This window comes from Siphateles boraxobius, unplaced genomic scaffold, assembly GCF_051911475.1.
Source record: "Siphateles boraxobius isolate OS27281-9 unplaced genomic scaffold, OSU_SipBor_1 9, whole genome shotgun sequence".
Classification (NCBI taxonomy): domain Eukaryota; kingdom Metazoa; phylum Chordata; class Actinopteri; order Cypriniformes; family Leuciscidae; genus Siphateles; species Siphateles boraxobius.
Window position 1 is genome coordinate 20892501 of NW_027509219.1, and position 17176 is coordinate 20909676.

The 17176-nt window shown below is 39.2% G+C and overlaps 1 protein-coding gene across 2 annotated transcripts in view; it reads left to right on the top strand.

The window, feature by feature from the left end:
* Positions 1-15080, top strand: part of sema3b (sema domain, immunoglobulin domain (Ig), short basic domain, secreted, (semaphorin) 3B) — a 34470-nt gene extending 19390 nt beyond the window's left edge. For both annotated transcript variants that reach the window (XM_077223948.1, XM_077223947.1), the window contains exons 2-18: positions 457-746; positions 837-994; positions 2453-2515; positions 7058-7177; positions 7292-7385; positions 7476-7595; positions 8048-8190; positions 8285-8399; positions 8501-8570; positions 9102-9246; positions 9841-10060; positions 10162-10250; positions 10556-10597; positions 10711-10868; positions 11044-11099; positions 12021-12160; positions 12358-15080. In XM_077223948.1, coding sequence (XP_077080063.1) covers positions 629-746; positions 837-994; positions 2453-2515; positions 7058-7177; positions 7292-7385; positions 7476-7595; positions 8048-8190; positions 8285-8399; positions 8501-8570; positions 9102-9246; positions 9841-10060; positions 10162-10250; positions 10556-10597; positions 10711-10868; positions 11044-11099; positions 12021-12160; positions 12358-12837 — 2331 coding nt within the window. In that variant the 5' untranslated portion in view covers positions 457-628 and the 3' untranslated portion in view covers positions 12838-15080. The remainder of the gene's footprint in view (positions 1-456; positions 747-836; positions 995-2452; positions 2516-7057; positions 7178-7291; positions 7386-7475; positions 7596-8047; positions 8191-8284; positions 8400-8500; positions 8571-9101; positions 9247-9840; positions 10061-10161; positions 10251-10555; positions 10598-10710; positions 10869-11043; positions 11100-12020; positions 12161-12357) is intronic.
* Positions 15081-17176: the final 2096 nt, after the last annotated feature.

The window sequence follows — 17176 nt, forward strand, 5'->3', positions numbered from 1 at the left end:
GACCTAGTGCAATAAGCAAACACACACACACACACACACACGGCAGCAATTAGATGTTGTTGGTCTGAAATGAGAGCTGGATGGTGTTCTGACTGAGTGGATCTTGGCTTTCAGTTTGTGCATTCAGTGAACCTGGACCAGAACCATAAAAAGACCAAAATGAACGGCTCAACAAGACCGAATGCTTCACATGTGTATGTGTGTGTGTGATATGAGATCAGATTTCTCCCCTCTCATCTTAGACAGGACAGTAGCTTTAGACCATCTGCTACTGAAATAAAGCATGTGTGAGTGTGTGCGTCTGCATATCTGAAATATCATGGCTATTATCAGACTAGTGTATTGTAGGAGCGGGTGAAAAAGGGGTCAGGAAGTACTGAAAATGAAAGCTTTCATACTAGCTATGAAAGGGAAATGAAAAGTCTTAAACACTTTTTTTTTTTTTCTGGTGTCCAGCTTTCGGTGTAGAGAGGAAACTCCACATCCACAGCATCACTGTCAAAACAAGCAGGACGACTGAGATCCGCCACGGCAACAGCTGCCACGACAACCAGCATCCCAGTCAACCATCTGTGTGGCAGCTGTCTGCTGTTTATAACTGATAAGAAGTTCTGGTCCTCCTCAGAAGATGATGACTATGATGATGATGATATGCAGCTCGGTGGTCCTGCTTGGGCTGATCGGCGTCAGTGCCTCATTTAGTGGAAGTTCACCTTCCTCCCCCCGGATGAAGCTGTCTTATAAAGGTGATGAAACTGGCTTGTATCTCATGTACATATTTCTGTCTGCATACATGTGTTTGGATTTACATTTGAGTTTTTTTATGTGTTCTCCAGATCTTCAGCAGTTTAACGGCGTTAAGCGGTTTGACTTAGAGCGTTCATGTTGTTTCGGAGCTCTCCTATTGGACGAGGAGAGGGGGCGGCTGTTTGTTGGAGCTCGTAACTTTCTTTTATCTCTCAGCCTCGACAACATCAGCAAACATGAACAGAAGGTAGAGCACATTCCTTACTCTCCTTCTTTCCATCTTCTTCAATTCCTTCATCCATAATGTAAGAGTGAAAGGAAACATCTTCCATTTTGTTTGTCTTTTTAACAAAGTCAATCATTGTTTTTAACAAAGTCAATTATACTCACTAATATACAGCTTAAAAGTTCACAAGTTTGTAAGATATTTCTTAAATGCAATTCTTGAAAACTTCTTAAAGTCTTAAAGTGTTCATAGATATTTTAAGAATATATATATATATATATATATATATATATATATATACCTTATATATATATTTTATATATATATATATATACACATTATAATTGTACATGTATAATATTAATGTACTAGTATGATTTTTATTAATAATATTATATATTATGTATGTATATTATATATGTTCTATACTAAAATATTATATACCACAACAATATTGTGGTAATAATATCTGTTGTTGTAATGCTTAATATTTAAAAACAATACAATAAATTCATTAAACATCTTTCCTTTTGAAATTTATCCTAAATTTTGAGAAAATTTTGAGGAAATAAAAATTATTTACAAGGTGAATCTGATTTCACAAAGTATAACATGTTCCTGGATCAACATTCCAATCAACCAATCAGATTTGAGGGACGGGTTTACAGTTTATGTCAAGTTTTGGCTTACAGCCAAGTTTAGGTTTTTCTATAGCAGTGTTATTCTCCTATCATTCCCTCTGATTTTAGGGAGAGATTATGGGTAGCGTTAGGTTAGGGGTAGGGATAGGGTTAGGACTATGATTTCGGAAAGGAATGTTGTTCCAGGATCAACAAACTTGTGTTTCAGATGTTCAACAAACTTTGTTCTTAGGTATGTTTTGTGAATCTGCTTCCAGCTTTTTTCACTCCTGCGCTCTCTCTAATATCTCTGTCATACATTTATTTTAATAAAGTAGTCCAGGGGCATAACTTGGCCCTGCTTATATTTACAAATGAAGTGATTACACAATTGGATGTTTAAAAGCCCGTTTACACTTGTATTTTGTGCCGCCCACACGTGATTAAATTGTGTGTGTGTTTGTACTAGAGAATCAGTGAAGAAGCTTTAGCATTTATTGTATATTAAGTTGATCAGCCTTTAAAGTCACATCAGATGATTTATGGTGGTCCAGGCCAATGTGCTGATGACAGAATGATGGATTTTTATTTCTTTAGGAAGGAAAGAGAAGGAATGATTAGTGAGAGTTGTCGGTCACTGTGTGCTATAGCTCTAGACTCACACAAGCACACACAGGTGTGGTTACGCGAGGATATGTCCGGATGTATGTGTGCATCGCCCCTGGACGTGTTTTAACTGTGTCGCTGATTGGGTTCAGAGAGAATGTCCCTCAAGCTACTAAACACGTCTAACCCTGCAAATTAAGATCCTAACCTAAAGCCAAAACTCTTTCTCACCTCTGAACTCTCTCTTTGTCAGATCTATTGGCCAGCGCCTGTTGATTGGAGAGAAGAGTGCAACTGGGCCGGGAAAGATATCAATGTGAGTCTCTGCCATAATCAGATCTTATGGTCATTAACATATCTGGTTCACACATTTATCTGTACCATCTCTCCGTTGAGCTGTTTACACACAAACACACACAAAGGAAATTAACTCTGCTATCACACACAGCTCTCCCAAACGGCTCCATCATGTACAGACATCAATATAGAAATCGATGTAGAGCCAAAGTTTTCTATCAGGGGTCTGTGGGGTCCATGAACATACTTCAAAGGGCCCACAAAGAAGATTTATTACATATTGAATGTTCAAATATTAATGAATATTTGCTTATATGATACGCATCATATATTCTAGTAATACTAGTTTTAGTTTGTTTTTTGATGAATTTTATTATAAAGTGTTAGTGGTAAAATCTAGTGTTTTTATTTTATACACGAGTCACAATTCCGTAAGATTTATTTTCAAGAAATTAATATTGTTATTCAGCAATGATGCATTAAATGAATCAAAAGTGGCAGTAAAGCAAAAACACTAAAACAAAATAGTATTGTCATACTATTGTCTAATTCTATTACCATGGTACTTTTAGGGTTTTCTCAGTATGTCTTTGATACTTATGTTGTAACATGTTGAGCATGTTTGTCAAAAGGTCATAGTTCATGTATGTTGTAGCTTGTGTGTGTGTGTGTTTATCTGGTGTGTTAAGCGGATGTGTGTGGGATGTTTTTGGACACTGTGTCTGTCTGAATGTTCTCTTTATTTTAAAGGGCGTGGAAGGTTGTGTAACTTCAAAATGTGTGTGTGTGTGTGTGTGTGTGTGTATGTCACTCTACGGTGGGACTGAGGTCAGCTGACAATGAGATCTGCCACACACTCAGACTTTGTTCAGTGCACTGACCTGTAAGTTGACCCTCATTACATGTAGGTGTGTACAGGACGGCGGGGACAGAACCAGACCTCCATGAATAAAGACTTAAGATTTTTCCTAAGACTCTCCCCCTGACCTTTCACTTTCTCATGCTATCTCCCTTTTGTTCAGTCTCAGTCTAAACTCTGATTTCTCACTCAATATTTCTCAATTTACTCAGTTCCCTTAATCTCACGTCTCTGTCTTTCAATCTCTTTGTCATACTTCTTTCTCACTCCCTTTCTTTCAGTCTCTGTCATACAACATCTTCTGAAGCCAAACAGCAGCTTCATATAATGAGACTGAAATTGAAATGAACTCTTCTCTTGAGAAACTCTGCAATCGAATCAATGTGTCAGTCAGTTGAACTGGAGAACCAAATCAGTCCAATTTGTGAACAAATCATTTGGCTTGATTTTGTGAATTGGATCAAGAGGATCAACATAAATCCCATGGCAGCTAGTCAAAGTCAACAACTTTAAAGAGAAGAATATTATTTGTAAATAATGACTTAAATTTTAATCAAAATATTTTTGAATTAATTCCTTTTATTATTACATTTACTGTAATTTTAACAATGTCTCACAAACTCACAATGCTGTATTTATAAATTGTTGATAGTAGATGACTGCATGTGGAGAATCAAACAGGGATCCAGTGATCAGGCTAATAAGGTCAAAGTTGAAAGTTCACCGCACGCGTCTCAGTAGGAAATTCACACACACACATACGGTTTATTCCTCCTGAGAGACATTGTTCATTTTAAAGCTCTTTTTCTTTTGTTCTGAACTCTGTCTCTTTCTCTCTCTCAGTCTTTCTTTTTTCTTTGTCTCGTGGGCTCACTTCAAAGAGCCCATCAGCGCGCACACACACACACCCATACACACACACACACACACACACATGCTCACACACCCCTAACACGTCCTTCCCTTATTGAGGGCTGTAAAGCTCTCGAAACAGAAGGACCAGTGTGTGTGTGTATAAGAGGTAGAGAGAAAGGGAGAAACCCCTTCCTGTATAAACACAGTTTGTCAGCAACTTAATTGGTCTTCTATGATTCTATTCCGCCACCCCCTCTGTACAGCGTGCACACACACACACACACACACACACACACACATTCGTCACAGGGTGCGTTAAGCTCAAAGAGAGGCCTTTGTTCTCCACAAGCTCTGTATGTGTGTGTATGTGTGAGTTTGTGTGCAGGGTTTAAGCATGGCAGGAGGGCACATGTCAATCACATCTTTCTGTAGAGGTAGCAGAGAGGTTACACACAAAACACACACACACACACCTTTTAAGCTGCCATGATTATACTGCCAACTAAGAGACCTTGTTTTTGCCATTTTCTAGCATCCCATAATGCATTGTGATGACTAAAATCTAATACAGTAGATGAAATGCAGATTATAAATATATAACTGATTTGCTTTGGGACAGTCCTTAGTGGGACAGTGGGTCAGTGTCACATTGTCCTCTGGAACTTAGAGAAGTGCCTAATTTCTGAAGTTCAGTGTGTGTGTGTGTGTGTGTGTGTGTGTGTGTGTGTGTGTGTGTGTGTGTGTGTGTGTGTGTGTGTGTGTGTGTGTGTGTGTGTGTGTGTGTGTGTGTGTGTGTGTGTGTGTGTGTGTGTGTGTGTGTGTGTGTGTGTGTGTGTGTGTGTGTTTCTTGAGTACATTTGAACAGATGTTCAGTTCAGGGTTCATTCTGCTGCTGAAAGCCCACTGTTAGTCAGAGAGAGAAGATGGAGTGAGGCATAATTACAGTCCAAACAGCAGGAACATGTGAAACTGGAGAGTCCTCTCCTCTCCTCTCCTCTCCTCTCCTCTCCTCTCCTCTCCTCTCCTATCCTCTCCTCTCCTCTCCTCTCCTCTCCTCTCCTCTCCTCTCCTCTCCTATCCTCTCCTCTCCTCTCCTCTCCTCTCCTCTCCTCTCCTCTCCTATCCTCTCCTCTCCTCTCCTATCCTCTCATCTCCTCTCCTCTCCTCTCCTCTCCTCTCCTCTCCTTTCCTCTCCTATCCTCTCCTCTCATCTCATCTCCTCTCCTCTCCTCTCCTCTCCTCTCCTCTCATCTCCTCTCCTCTCCTCTCCTCTCCTCTCATCTCCTCTCCTCTCCTCTCCTCTCCTATCCTCTCCTCTCCTCTCCTCTCCTCTCCTCTCCTCTCCTCCCTTTTGCTCTACCTCTCCTCTCTGGTCTTCTCCTTCTCTTCTTCTTTCATCTAGTCTCTTCTCTGCCTCTTTAAGGTTATCTCATCTCCACTCTCTCTTCTCGTCTCTTTTTTTCTCATCTTGTCTCTTCTGCTGGTTTCTCTGGACATGTTGTCTTTGGTTAACCATTGTTGTATTTTCTTTTCTTGAATCATCTTCTCTAGTCGTCTTATTTTTGGTCTTCTCTTCTCGTTTTGTCTAATGTCTTGTCTCATGTCTTCTCTTTTTCATCTCCTCCCTGTCATGGGTTATCTTGTCTAGTCTGTTCTCTAGTTGTGTTTGGTCGTCTTGTCTCTAATTGTCTCTTCTTGACATGCATTCTTTTTTCTTTTGACCTTGTCTTTTCTCTAGTCATCTCATCTATTCTCTTGCTGTCTATGGTTATCTTGCCTCTGATTGTCAGTTGCTGTCTTTTCTCGTCTCTTCTTGTCTCATCTCACATCTATTTTCTTCTCAAATCTTCTCGTCTCTTGTTAACTCTTGTTGTCTCTTCTTATCTTGAATCTTCTCTAGTCACCTCATCTTTGGTCTTTCACGTCTCTTGACTATTACCTCTGGTCTTCTAGTACATCTACTTTTTCATCTTGTCTTGTTTCTACTCTTTAGTCATCTCAACTTTGGTCTTCTCATACAGTATTTTCTCTTCTCGTCTCGTCTCGTGTCATCTCATCTTGTCTCTCCTAATCTTTTCTATTGTTGTTTTTGGTCATCTTTGCTCTAGTTGTATCTTCTTGACTTAAATCTTTTCTGTCTTGTCTTTGGTCTTCTGTTGTTTCATTTTGTCTCTTCTCTAGTCCTATCATCTCTTCCTGTCTATAGTTGTCTCTTCTCTGCTTGTCTGTTGCTGTCTCTTATTGTTTCATCTCAATCTTCTCTCATCTCCTCCTCGTCCCATGTCATCTTTTTACGTCTCATGTCATCCTTCTTGTCTCATGTTGTCTCTTCTCTTTCACATTCCTCTCTTTCGGGCCATGCTTCATCCCTGCATCCTCTACCCATGGAATCCGGACGTTCCCGCTCGCTAATGTTGTCGTAGTGATTCCAGGCACTCTGGGAAATGTGGCATGCTCCAGAGAGCACATTCAAAAAGGAAAAGAGAAACAGAGGGACTATATGTGTCCATGTATGTCAGTTGAACAGTCGATGTGTCTTTGTTTTTATGTTAGAAAGAGAGAGCGTGAGAGATTACAGGGAGATCCGGGATCACAGCGAGCAGACAAAGGTCAGCGCTCATGTCATACTGTCGTCAAGGATATACGTAATACAATGACGTTTCATTTATGATCCGCCCCATACGAGGTCCCTTAAGAGATAAAGCGAAAATGTTTTCGTCTGCCTGTGGCTCTGTGCTACTGATAGTCAATCCAGATGGTGGCAGTCTCCCTGTCTCACAGATGAACTGGTGAAAGTATGTAAAATATGTCCTTCGTAAAATTGATTTGTGCATGCATGTGTTGCAGACGGACTGTGTAAACTATGTGAAAGTGCTTCACCACTATAATCGGACTCACCTATACGCCTGTGGGACTGGGGCTTTCCACCCCACCTGTGCTTTTGTGGAGGTGGGACAGAAGATAGAGGTAAGTGCGTGTTTGTTTGGACGAATATGAATAAGTTTGTGTGATAAAAAGCCCCTGTTTGTCTTTCTGATGGTCAAATACATAGCTACAGTATATTTTGCCTTTTCTCTATAGGATCATGTGTTTAGAATTGATCCCGCTCTGGTAGAAGATGGGAAAGGAAGGAGTCCGTATGACCCGCGCCACACATCAGCATCTGTTCTGATTGGTTAGCTGCCAGTGTTTATCTTTCTATCTCCCATTTAAAAGACTGTTTACATCATGACCAATCAGTAACCATATCTACTTCATCATACAGGTGATGAGCTTTATGCCGGGGTTGCCACTGATTTGATGGGTCGGGACTTTACAATCTTTCGCAGCATGGGACAAAGGCCTTCCATACGAACGGAACAGCACGATTCTCGCTGGCTCAATGGTGTGTTTGTGTATGATTTTTTTTTTTTAAACATTTAAAAAAATGCAATTCACACATAGGCCTACAGTGACTTGAAATAGACATCCTCTGTGATAAGCATTTTTGAAATTCTGAATTCTGAAAAAAAAAATTTGAGGGCATAAAGTCCAAAAAGTCTCATTTAAAAAGATGAAATTCTTAAAAAAAACATTATTTATTATCAGGTTTTTTTGCAATAGTATTAATATTTAAACGCCAAATCAAAGTCATGTGGTTTAATCAACATGCTGGGATTTTTTTTTATTATATCATAGAAAGGATATGCATGTGGAGTATGCATTTTAAACTAGATATTTTAAAAAGTTTGATTTTTTCCTGATATTTATCTTGCATACTCTTATTTGTTATTGACCCATGTGCATCTCTGTTTTGTATAATGGCAATGTGCCCTATGATGATGCTGTGTGTTTCAGAGCCCAAGTTTATAGCGGCATTTGGTGTTCCCGAGAGTGAGAATCCTGACGATGATAAAGTCTTCTTCTTCTTCAGAGAAACTGCTGTAGAAGCTCAGGGATTCGGGAAGGTTACATATTCCCGGATTGGCCAGCTTTGCAGGGTTAGGAGCCAACCATTTATCACCAAGCCTAATGGCTATTGGCTGCTGTTTATCATCTTCATTTAAATTAACATGCATGTTTTTTGGGTTACAGAATGATATGGGAGGACAGCGCAGTCTAGTAAACAAGTGGACGACATTTCTAAAGGCTCGTCTTGTGTGTTCGGTACCAGGCAATGACGGCACTGAAACGCATTTTGATGAACTTAGTAAGAACTCTCACAAACACACACAGACACTAGGGTTAAATTATGCTGATATAACTGACAATTGCATTTCTTTGCCTACTGACCTTTGTCTGGACCTTTAGGGGATGTGTTTCTGCTGCAGACCCGTGATAGAAAGAACCCGCTGATCTACACCGTCTTTACCACCTCCAGGTCAGAGTTCATCTTAGGGTGTGGTTTAAAGGGTTAGATCACCCAAGAAGCTAAATGTATTGAAATTGGTTACTAACCTTTGTGTCATTCCATACCTGTATGACTGCCTTCATTATGTTTTTTTTTAAGAACATAAGTCATACAAAAATGGCATGATAACAGAATTATTGTTTTTTAGCTGAATTGTGCGTTTAAGATTTAAGTAATTGAATTTGTATAGGAAGTATTTATATTCACTGCATGACATCAATCTATTTTGAAACATTTTAACCAAAACATTTAGGGTGAATTCAAGTATTGGTCATTTCAATGAGAAAAAGTAAACCCAAATACATAAATTCAGCATTTGTGTGACTATATTTATCTCCTTGTACTGTAACGTGTTAACGTTGTGTGTGTGTGTGTGTGTGTGTGTGTGTGTGTGTGTGTGTGTGTGTGTGTGTGTGTGTGTGTGTGTGTGTGTGTGTGTGTGTGTGTGTGTGTGTGTGTGTGTGTGTGTGTGTGTGTGTGTGTGTGTGTTTTGTCTTATAGCAGTGTATTTCAAGGTTCTGCAGTGTGTCTCTACACCATGAATGACATTCGGCGGGCATTTTTAGGGCCTTTTGCCCATAAAGAAGGACCCAATTATCAGTGGGTTCCTTTCCAGGGGAAAGTGCCATATCCACGGCCAGGCATGGTGAGAACAGACTCATACGCATCACATCATGCATTATCATTCATAAGTTTGGGGTTATAATTTTTTTAATGGTCCAAGGCCGCATTTATTTGATCAAAAATACACTAAAAACTGTTATACTGGGAAATAATATTACTATTTCAAATGAATGTTTTCTATTTTAATATATTTTAAAATATAATCCATTCCTGTGATTGCAAAGCTGAATTTTCAGCAGCCATTACTCCAGTCTTCAGTTACATTTGCTTTTTCATGATTCTTTGATGAATAGAAAGTAAATTAAAAAAAAACATCATTTATTTGAAATAGATTTTTAAAAAAAAGTAAGTCTTTGATGTCACATCTGATTAATTTAATGCATTCTACTGAATAAAATAATTAATAAATAAAAAAATCTTATTGACCCCTAACTTTGAACAGTAGGGTAAGTGTAGTGTAGTGTGAAAGTTAGAAAAGTAAATATACATTTAGATTTGTCAATAACTGGGTATAGGTTTGGACTTGCTGAACTGTGTAGACTGTTGACATCATGTGAATGGGTTTTGCTTCCGGATTCTACAGACATCTCTTTCTCTCTCGCTCTCTCTTCCTCAGTGTCCCAGTAAGACCTTCGGCAGTTTTGAGTCAACTAAAGGTTTCCCTGATAACGTTATCCAGTTTGCAAGGCACCATCCGTTAATGTTTAATCCAGTAACTCCACTGGGGGGTCGGCCAGTGTTCCTGCGTACCGGAATACCATACAGCTTCACTCAGATTACCGTAGACCGTGTCAATGCAGCTGATGGACACTACGATGTAATGTTCATCGGCACAGGTAGATTACTGACTGAATATTGACGGAAGCATCCAGAGTCCAGACTAAACTGTCTTTACAGGTTACAGCCCTGGTTAAAGCTCCTCTGTGTTTCTCTGCAGATGTCGGCTCTGTGCTGAAGGTAATCTCTGTGCCCAAGGGAAGCTGGAGTAACACAGATCTTCTGCTGGAGGAGCTTCATGTCTTTAAGGTGAGAGAAGGAATGTGGGAATTTTGTGACTGTAAGTGAGCTAAAGCAGTCCAAACATCAATTTATTGATGTTCTCATATGGAAAAATATTATTTAAATAAAGGTTCATCCTAAAAATTATTAAAGTTTTCTTTTCTGGTTAAAGGAATAGTTCACCCAAAAATGAAAATTAGCCCATGATTTACTCCCCCTCAAGCCATCCTAGGTGTATAACCATACTGTAACAAATTGCTTATTGTTAGTTAATGACGGGGCCTTATTGTAAAGTGTTACCAACAATCTCTTGTACTGCCTTCTTATTGCAGGATTCTTCATCTATTACCAGTATGCAGATTTCCTCTAAACGGGTGAGAATGAGTCTTCGTTTTTTTATAAAATATCAGCTATTTTTAAACAGTATTAAAGAATCACATGAAAGCAGCATATTAGTGTCATGTGATGATTTTCTCTGTCTCTACAGCAACAGCTGTACATTGGCTCAGATACAGGTGTTGTCCAGGTTCCTCTGCACCGCTGCAGTATGTACGGTAAAGCCTGTGCCGAGTGCTGCCTGGCTCGAGATCCATACTGTGCCTGGGACGGACACACCTGCACACGCTACCTGCCAAACACAAAACGGTAAAACCTTCATTATTGGCTTTATTCATACATGTTGTTTTGAATTTTAGACCACGTAAACAATCTGATTCAAATAGCAAAATAGATACATTTAGAGACAGTCAAACCTGATGAAGTATTTTTTGTTAAGGTTTTATATATTTATATATTTGTGTGTATGTGTACTCGTGTGTAGAAGGTTCCGGCGTCAGGATGTGAGGAATGGGGATCCTAATGCTCTCTGCTCAGGAGGTAATAATGCAGTACCTCTGTGAGCTCACTATTCTCACTACTGTTTTTCATTCACCATTCAGCAATGGTTCTCGACCGCTGGGTCACAAATCTGCTCTCATGTATCAACTTTCTATTCATGAAGGAATCCTGGGGGAAAAAATTATCTCGGGTTTCCACAAAAATATGAATCAGCACAACTGTTTTCAACATTGATAATAATTTGAAATGTTTCTTGAGCAGTAAATCAGAATATTTTAATTATATCTGAAGGATCATGTGCTACTAAAACTGGTATAATGATGAAGAAAATTCAGTTTGCCATAAAAAATGAACTTTTAAATAATAGTTTATACTATTAAATAAAAAATGTCCATATCCCAACATTAAGAAGTCGCATGACATCCCGTCATCCTAAAATTAAATGAAAATACAACCCTGTATTAAATCCTGCTTACAACTGCAGACTTGAAACTTGTAATCTGTAATAAATCTCAAAATTATTATCCATTTTCATACTGTACAATCTGGCAATGTCTAAAATCACCATTTAAAACTACAGATTACATTTTTTACTGTTTTATTTTTTATTTGAAATAGTATAGAATATTTGCATAGAATTTTAAAATTGCCTATTTATCAGTTATCTGCCATAACATTGAAATAATTATCGTGTTATTGCTGTTGACCAGAATTTAAATATCTGTGCATCCCTTTTTTACACATTGTTGAGCCTGTGCAGTTCATATATTGTAGCATAATGTTTGATTTAATGGACATTTTTGTATGATGAATAATTTGGTACTGTGTTGTGTCGCCTCTTGATATACAGTGTAAAATCGAAAGCAAAATGAATTAAAATTATTTCTAATATGAGTATCTAGCCTGACCATGGCTGAGAATTGACAATGTATAACAGTGTTTTGCGTGTGTGTCCTGCAGACCATCAGAAGCAGCGTGTCCTGGAGAAGAGGCTGTACGCTGTGGATGGAAGCAGCTCCTTCCTGGAATGTATCCCAAAATCCCTACAGGCCCAGATTACATGGACCTATCAGAAGCATCCGGAAAACCCACGGGAGGAGGTGAGAGAGAGCAAAGAGAGGCAGGCTGGGGTAGATATGTGGGGTTATTATGAGAAAGACGGATGCAGACAGCATTGATAAGAGATGATAAATGTGTCTTTGTTTAAATTAATGACTTTCATTCTCTCTCCTATCAGTGTAGTCACTACTGATGCTTGATGCATTCATTGTGTATGTGTGTGTGTGTGTGTTCACAGGTTCGTCTAGATGACCGTGTTTTGCAGACCGAGCGAGGCCTGTTGGTGAGACGAGCCGCGCGTAGAGATGGCGGCGTGTATCAGTGCCACGCAATGGAACATGGATTCACCCAGACCCTCCTTGCGATCACGCTGGAGATTTTGCCTTTGGCTGGCCCCGCCCCCTCCGCTCTTAACCCTCGCAGCCCTGCACACACCAATCACGGGCAGTCCACCAATCAAAAGCTGTGGTACAGGGACTTCATGCAGTTGGTGGATCACCCAAACCTAAACACAGTCGACCAGATTTGTGAACAAGTTTGGTCACGCAAGCACAGCCTATCAGGGAAGACCGTGCCAGGTCCAGCCAATGAGGCGCCGGCTCACGATCCGCTGCACTCTAAAAAGTGGAAGCACCTGAAGGAAGTGAGGAAAGGACGAAATCGCAGAACGCATGACGGGAGACCCGCACCCAGAGTGCCGCGGAGCGCGGGAGAGTAGCGAGGGATGAGAGGCCGAGTTGAAAGAGAGACTGAGAGACAGAAAGGAAAAGCAAAATAACCACTGGAGGTGGACAGATTCTCACACAGCATCTCATTCATTGACTGTTTATTGCCTGTTCAGCTTTTTATTACCCCTGTGACGACACTCCACTGCCTGTTATTAGTCTCTATATACTCTATTGCCCTCATCTCCAGTCTGAAGACTCAATCTAGTGATCCCACGACCCCAATCCCGCTCCCGTCAGCATCTTTTACTCCAAACCTTCCAACTCCTGATGGCTATCCAGAAACCCACACTCCATCCAGTTAATCTAAAATACTAACACAAACTCAAGGTCCTGAAGTCCCAAAAATACCTTTGAGTTGTAACCGGAATATCTTCAAGACGCAAAGACATGCATGTGCTGCGTAAATCAGTAAACACAGGACACAGATTGAGTAAATCCATGTATACTCTTCTATGTTTTCATCTGGGTGTTTGTGCTACATGTGTTCTGTAGATTAGATTATCCTCTCACTTTGGCCCTGACTCACCAGCATCAGATGAACATCATCACTCTTCTTCTTCTTTCACTGATTGAAGACTTAAAACACAACATTTAAAGCAAACAAAAACCATAAAGGGGAAAAAACTGTACATTTGTGATCTGGTAAGGCTGTAACTACTATGAGTGTAAGTGCTTAAGTAAATATTTTTCATTTGACTCTATACCTTGAAAGCGGTCAGCGAAATTCACATTTCTGGCACGTCTACAAAGTAACAAAGGGGAATTATTATTTTGAGATACTAAGTTATGTGTCAGGTTTTCTGATGATGTGTTGTATGAGACTGAGATGGACACAACATTAATATACAGGGGCATTATGGGTAATGTGGTCTGGGACCAGGTAAGGAAATCTACATAGAAACCTTTCTAGATACTTTTAGGTCTAATCTCAGAACTAACCCGTTGAAACCGAATAAGGCAGAATAGTTATGTAGGCCTATATTTGAATGTGTCTATGTAAGATTTTGAGAGTGATGGTTTCCTGCTTTTATACAGCTCTATCATAGTCACTGTTTAAATGAGCGCCATCATATTCTCTAACCGCACAGCTAATGTCTTATGTATGCTAGTACATAATGGGTTAAATGAGAAAACACGGATCCAAGGCAATCTCTCAAGACAAGAAAGAAGAAAAAAGTGCCCAAGAAAAATGTCCTTAGCTCTGACAATTCAGATGAATATTTAAAATAACACAATTAAGAGTCTAGCCAATGTTCCATTTATTTTTTATTAACTCTTTTTGTCTCTTGGGAAAAGGAGTGTTGAATTTGGAGGTAAATGCATGTTTACAGACGCTTGATGCCAAATTTCTTTTTTTTAAATGCATTGCAAACAGCGATTTACCTTTTTGAAAGGTAAATGAGTGGTGCCCGCGCAGGAGTTATAGTGGACCCGATGGCCTCGCGCTGTGTTGTTATGGCGCTCTCTTCTGGTGTTTGTGGTTTCTGCTGTGTCGGGTGATACACTCGACATTAAATTAATCGATTTCGAATCCGATTCATTTGTAAACGGATGTAAGAATGTTTTGAGTAGGACTGGTGGGTTATCATGTGGTAGTATTTATATCAGTTGTCTAAATTTAAGTTATAGCTACTTAACGGTAATTTTTGCATGACTTTAAACGTCTTGAGAGTTTTTGTTTGTTTTACAATGAAAAAAATACCATGTTTTAAAACTGTTCTGCGAGATTGTCATCGTATATTTATGGATCGATAAGCTAATGTGTTGTGGTTTGTGAAAAAACTGACCTATGTGTAATGAGGAGAATATGAGAGCATCCTTGTGTGTATATTTTGAAATTCTTTACCTTCTTTTGAATACATAAAGACCTAAACTGACGCACTCTAACATCTCTAAAACCTGACACACTCTAAAATCACATTCTGGGTAATTTAAAAGACTATCCAAAAAGCATTTTTTGACGCGCTTCTCATCTTTTGAGAGAGAGAGTGAGAGAGTGTGTGTGTGTGTGTGTGTGTGTGTGTCTCAATGTGAGAGAGGCCGTGTGTTTGTGCTGTTAAATATTAGAATTTCGGTACTTTGGGGGAAAGTGTGAGTTTCATTTTGTGGACAAGTCAAAGGTCAAAGGCCAAAGTTGACATGAATACTGTATTACTCCCTGGGTATTTTCTCTGTGGATTGTTGCATCAGACTGTAAATGATTAACACAATAAAACATACAGTTAATTCAAAATAACTCCTCTGTTTTATTTTTGATAGAGCGAGTGTAGTAAGAGAAAGAATGAAAATTGCGACAAAACGTTGTGTGTGCATTAGCGCAATCTCACCACTCGAGTGCGCTGCTGTGCAAGCTGTGTTTTACGCTAGTTGTCACATTTTTAACTCCATAAGTGTTTTTTAAATTCAGTTTCTGTACAAAAGTGAACATGTCCACCATTATTGCCCAGCGGGGTAAAACAGAATAATTCTGAAACATAAAATGATTATTTGAAACAGCAATAAGATGACAAACTTTTTTTCTTTCTTTTTTTTAATGGCAAAAAAGGCATAACACAAAATGCAACAACTTGCCACACATTATCCGTTCTGTCTGCTAATTGGTAGTAATGTCTTTCATTGTATGTGTCTGTGACAGCTGTAATGATTAATGATGCAAATTAGGCCTAATTAACCCTTCATTATACTCCTTAACCTCTCAGGCTCTCATTAGAGGTGTTGATTTAAGAAAGCATGGTCTCACTGTCTACAGACTGTCTCACTTGCTATAGATTCTAGCACTCATATTTTCTTTTCCGTCTTTCGCTCTGTCTCACATACGTCAGATCAGACAGAGCGAGAGAGTGTCAGAGGCTGAAAAAACAAACCATGACATCGGACGAGAAGATACAAGATGAGCGGAGAAAGATGAGTTTGTACAAGTGGCGTAGAAAAACACAACCTGCCCAAACAATGAAAACCAGTTAATTAAGAGTTAATAAGGCTTTAGAAAATATTATTTGTGGATCTAATTACAAGGGATGTGGGAAACCGGACAGAAAAAGAGATGAAGAATGAATATGTGGCCCTTAATCTGCGCTAAACTGCCTGTAATGAAGCCCCTTGACAGTGATTGTGAGAGCAATGGTGTTTCCATTCATACTTTGGCAGTTTGCTTTCTGTGAGGTGACTTAATATTGCTATACAGCTGTGCTGCTCCATAGCCTATAGTGCTAAGGGTGTATGGGGGTGGGAAATCCATTGTAAACAGGTATGCCCGATTGGACCATTAGGGTGTTTGTTCATATTTCTAAACAGGAAGTGGGTCAGTAGTGTGCGTCAATGATGACCGTTCCTGCAGCTGCTGTATTTCACTGTTTAGAGCAGTTACTTACACTTCCGCAGCCTTCACTTAATGACTAAGTGTTTGTGTTTGCTAAGCTTGAGTTAGAGCACTTCAGATAAATGTGAGGTTGTGGTGGAACAGGATACAGTCAGGCAGATGTGGGATGAGGTGACTCCCTAAATTAAAAGGTTTTTGTGGTAAAAAAAAAAAAAAAATCCATTCATTTTATAAAAAACGGAGTTTTGAGTGGTGCTTGCTTGCAAAACCTGCTACAGAGTTGGACTTAGTCCTACAACATTCCAACGAACAGTTTTTTTCTAAAGCGTGTCTATACTGCAGGTATTGTTAGTGGCCTCGTTTCTTCCACAGTAAGCAACAAAGTTGTCTTCCGCTGCAGTGCTTTGTAAATTCTGCAACTTTAATTTAAGGTATCATTATTGTCTGTTCAAGGTGCCAAAGTTTGGTACAAATAGCCTACTTAGGTTCAGGGCTTTGAGCAAGTTACTAACCCCGAATATGAACAATAGCCAAATAGTTATGCTATATCGTATCAAACTCTGATTCTTTCTGTGAACTTTCACACAAAGAGAATTAAAACAAGATTTTGGCAAAGACTTAAATGATAGGAAATGCACAGTATCTGTTTAGCCTATAGACACTAGATGCAGTTGAGTGCCTTTCTCACATTCATGCACTTTTTGATCTGTTACATCCACAATGCTATCTAACTTTGAAAGAGGCATAAAGAGGTTTGACTCCCTTCCCTCCCAAATTTGAAAGAACCCTGAAAGGTTATTGTAACTAAACTGTTTCAAACACATGAAAGAAATACATTTTATGCTTTCACTTTATAAAGTGAAATGATTTCCATGCACCCATACACTAGTGAATCCACTCAAAATAAAGCCGAAAGTTATGGTAAAAAACAAACAAACATGAACTAAGAGTAGGCTATGCTAAAAACAGATACGTTTTTCACGTACAGTTGACAACATTGTCAAAACTAT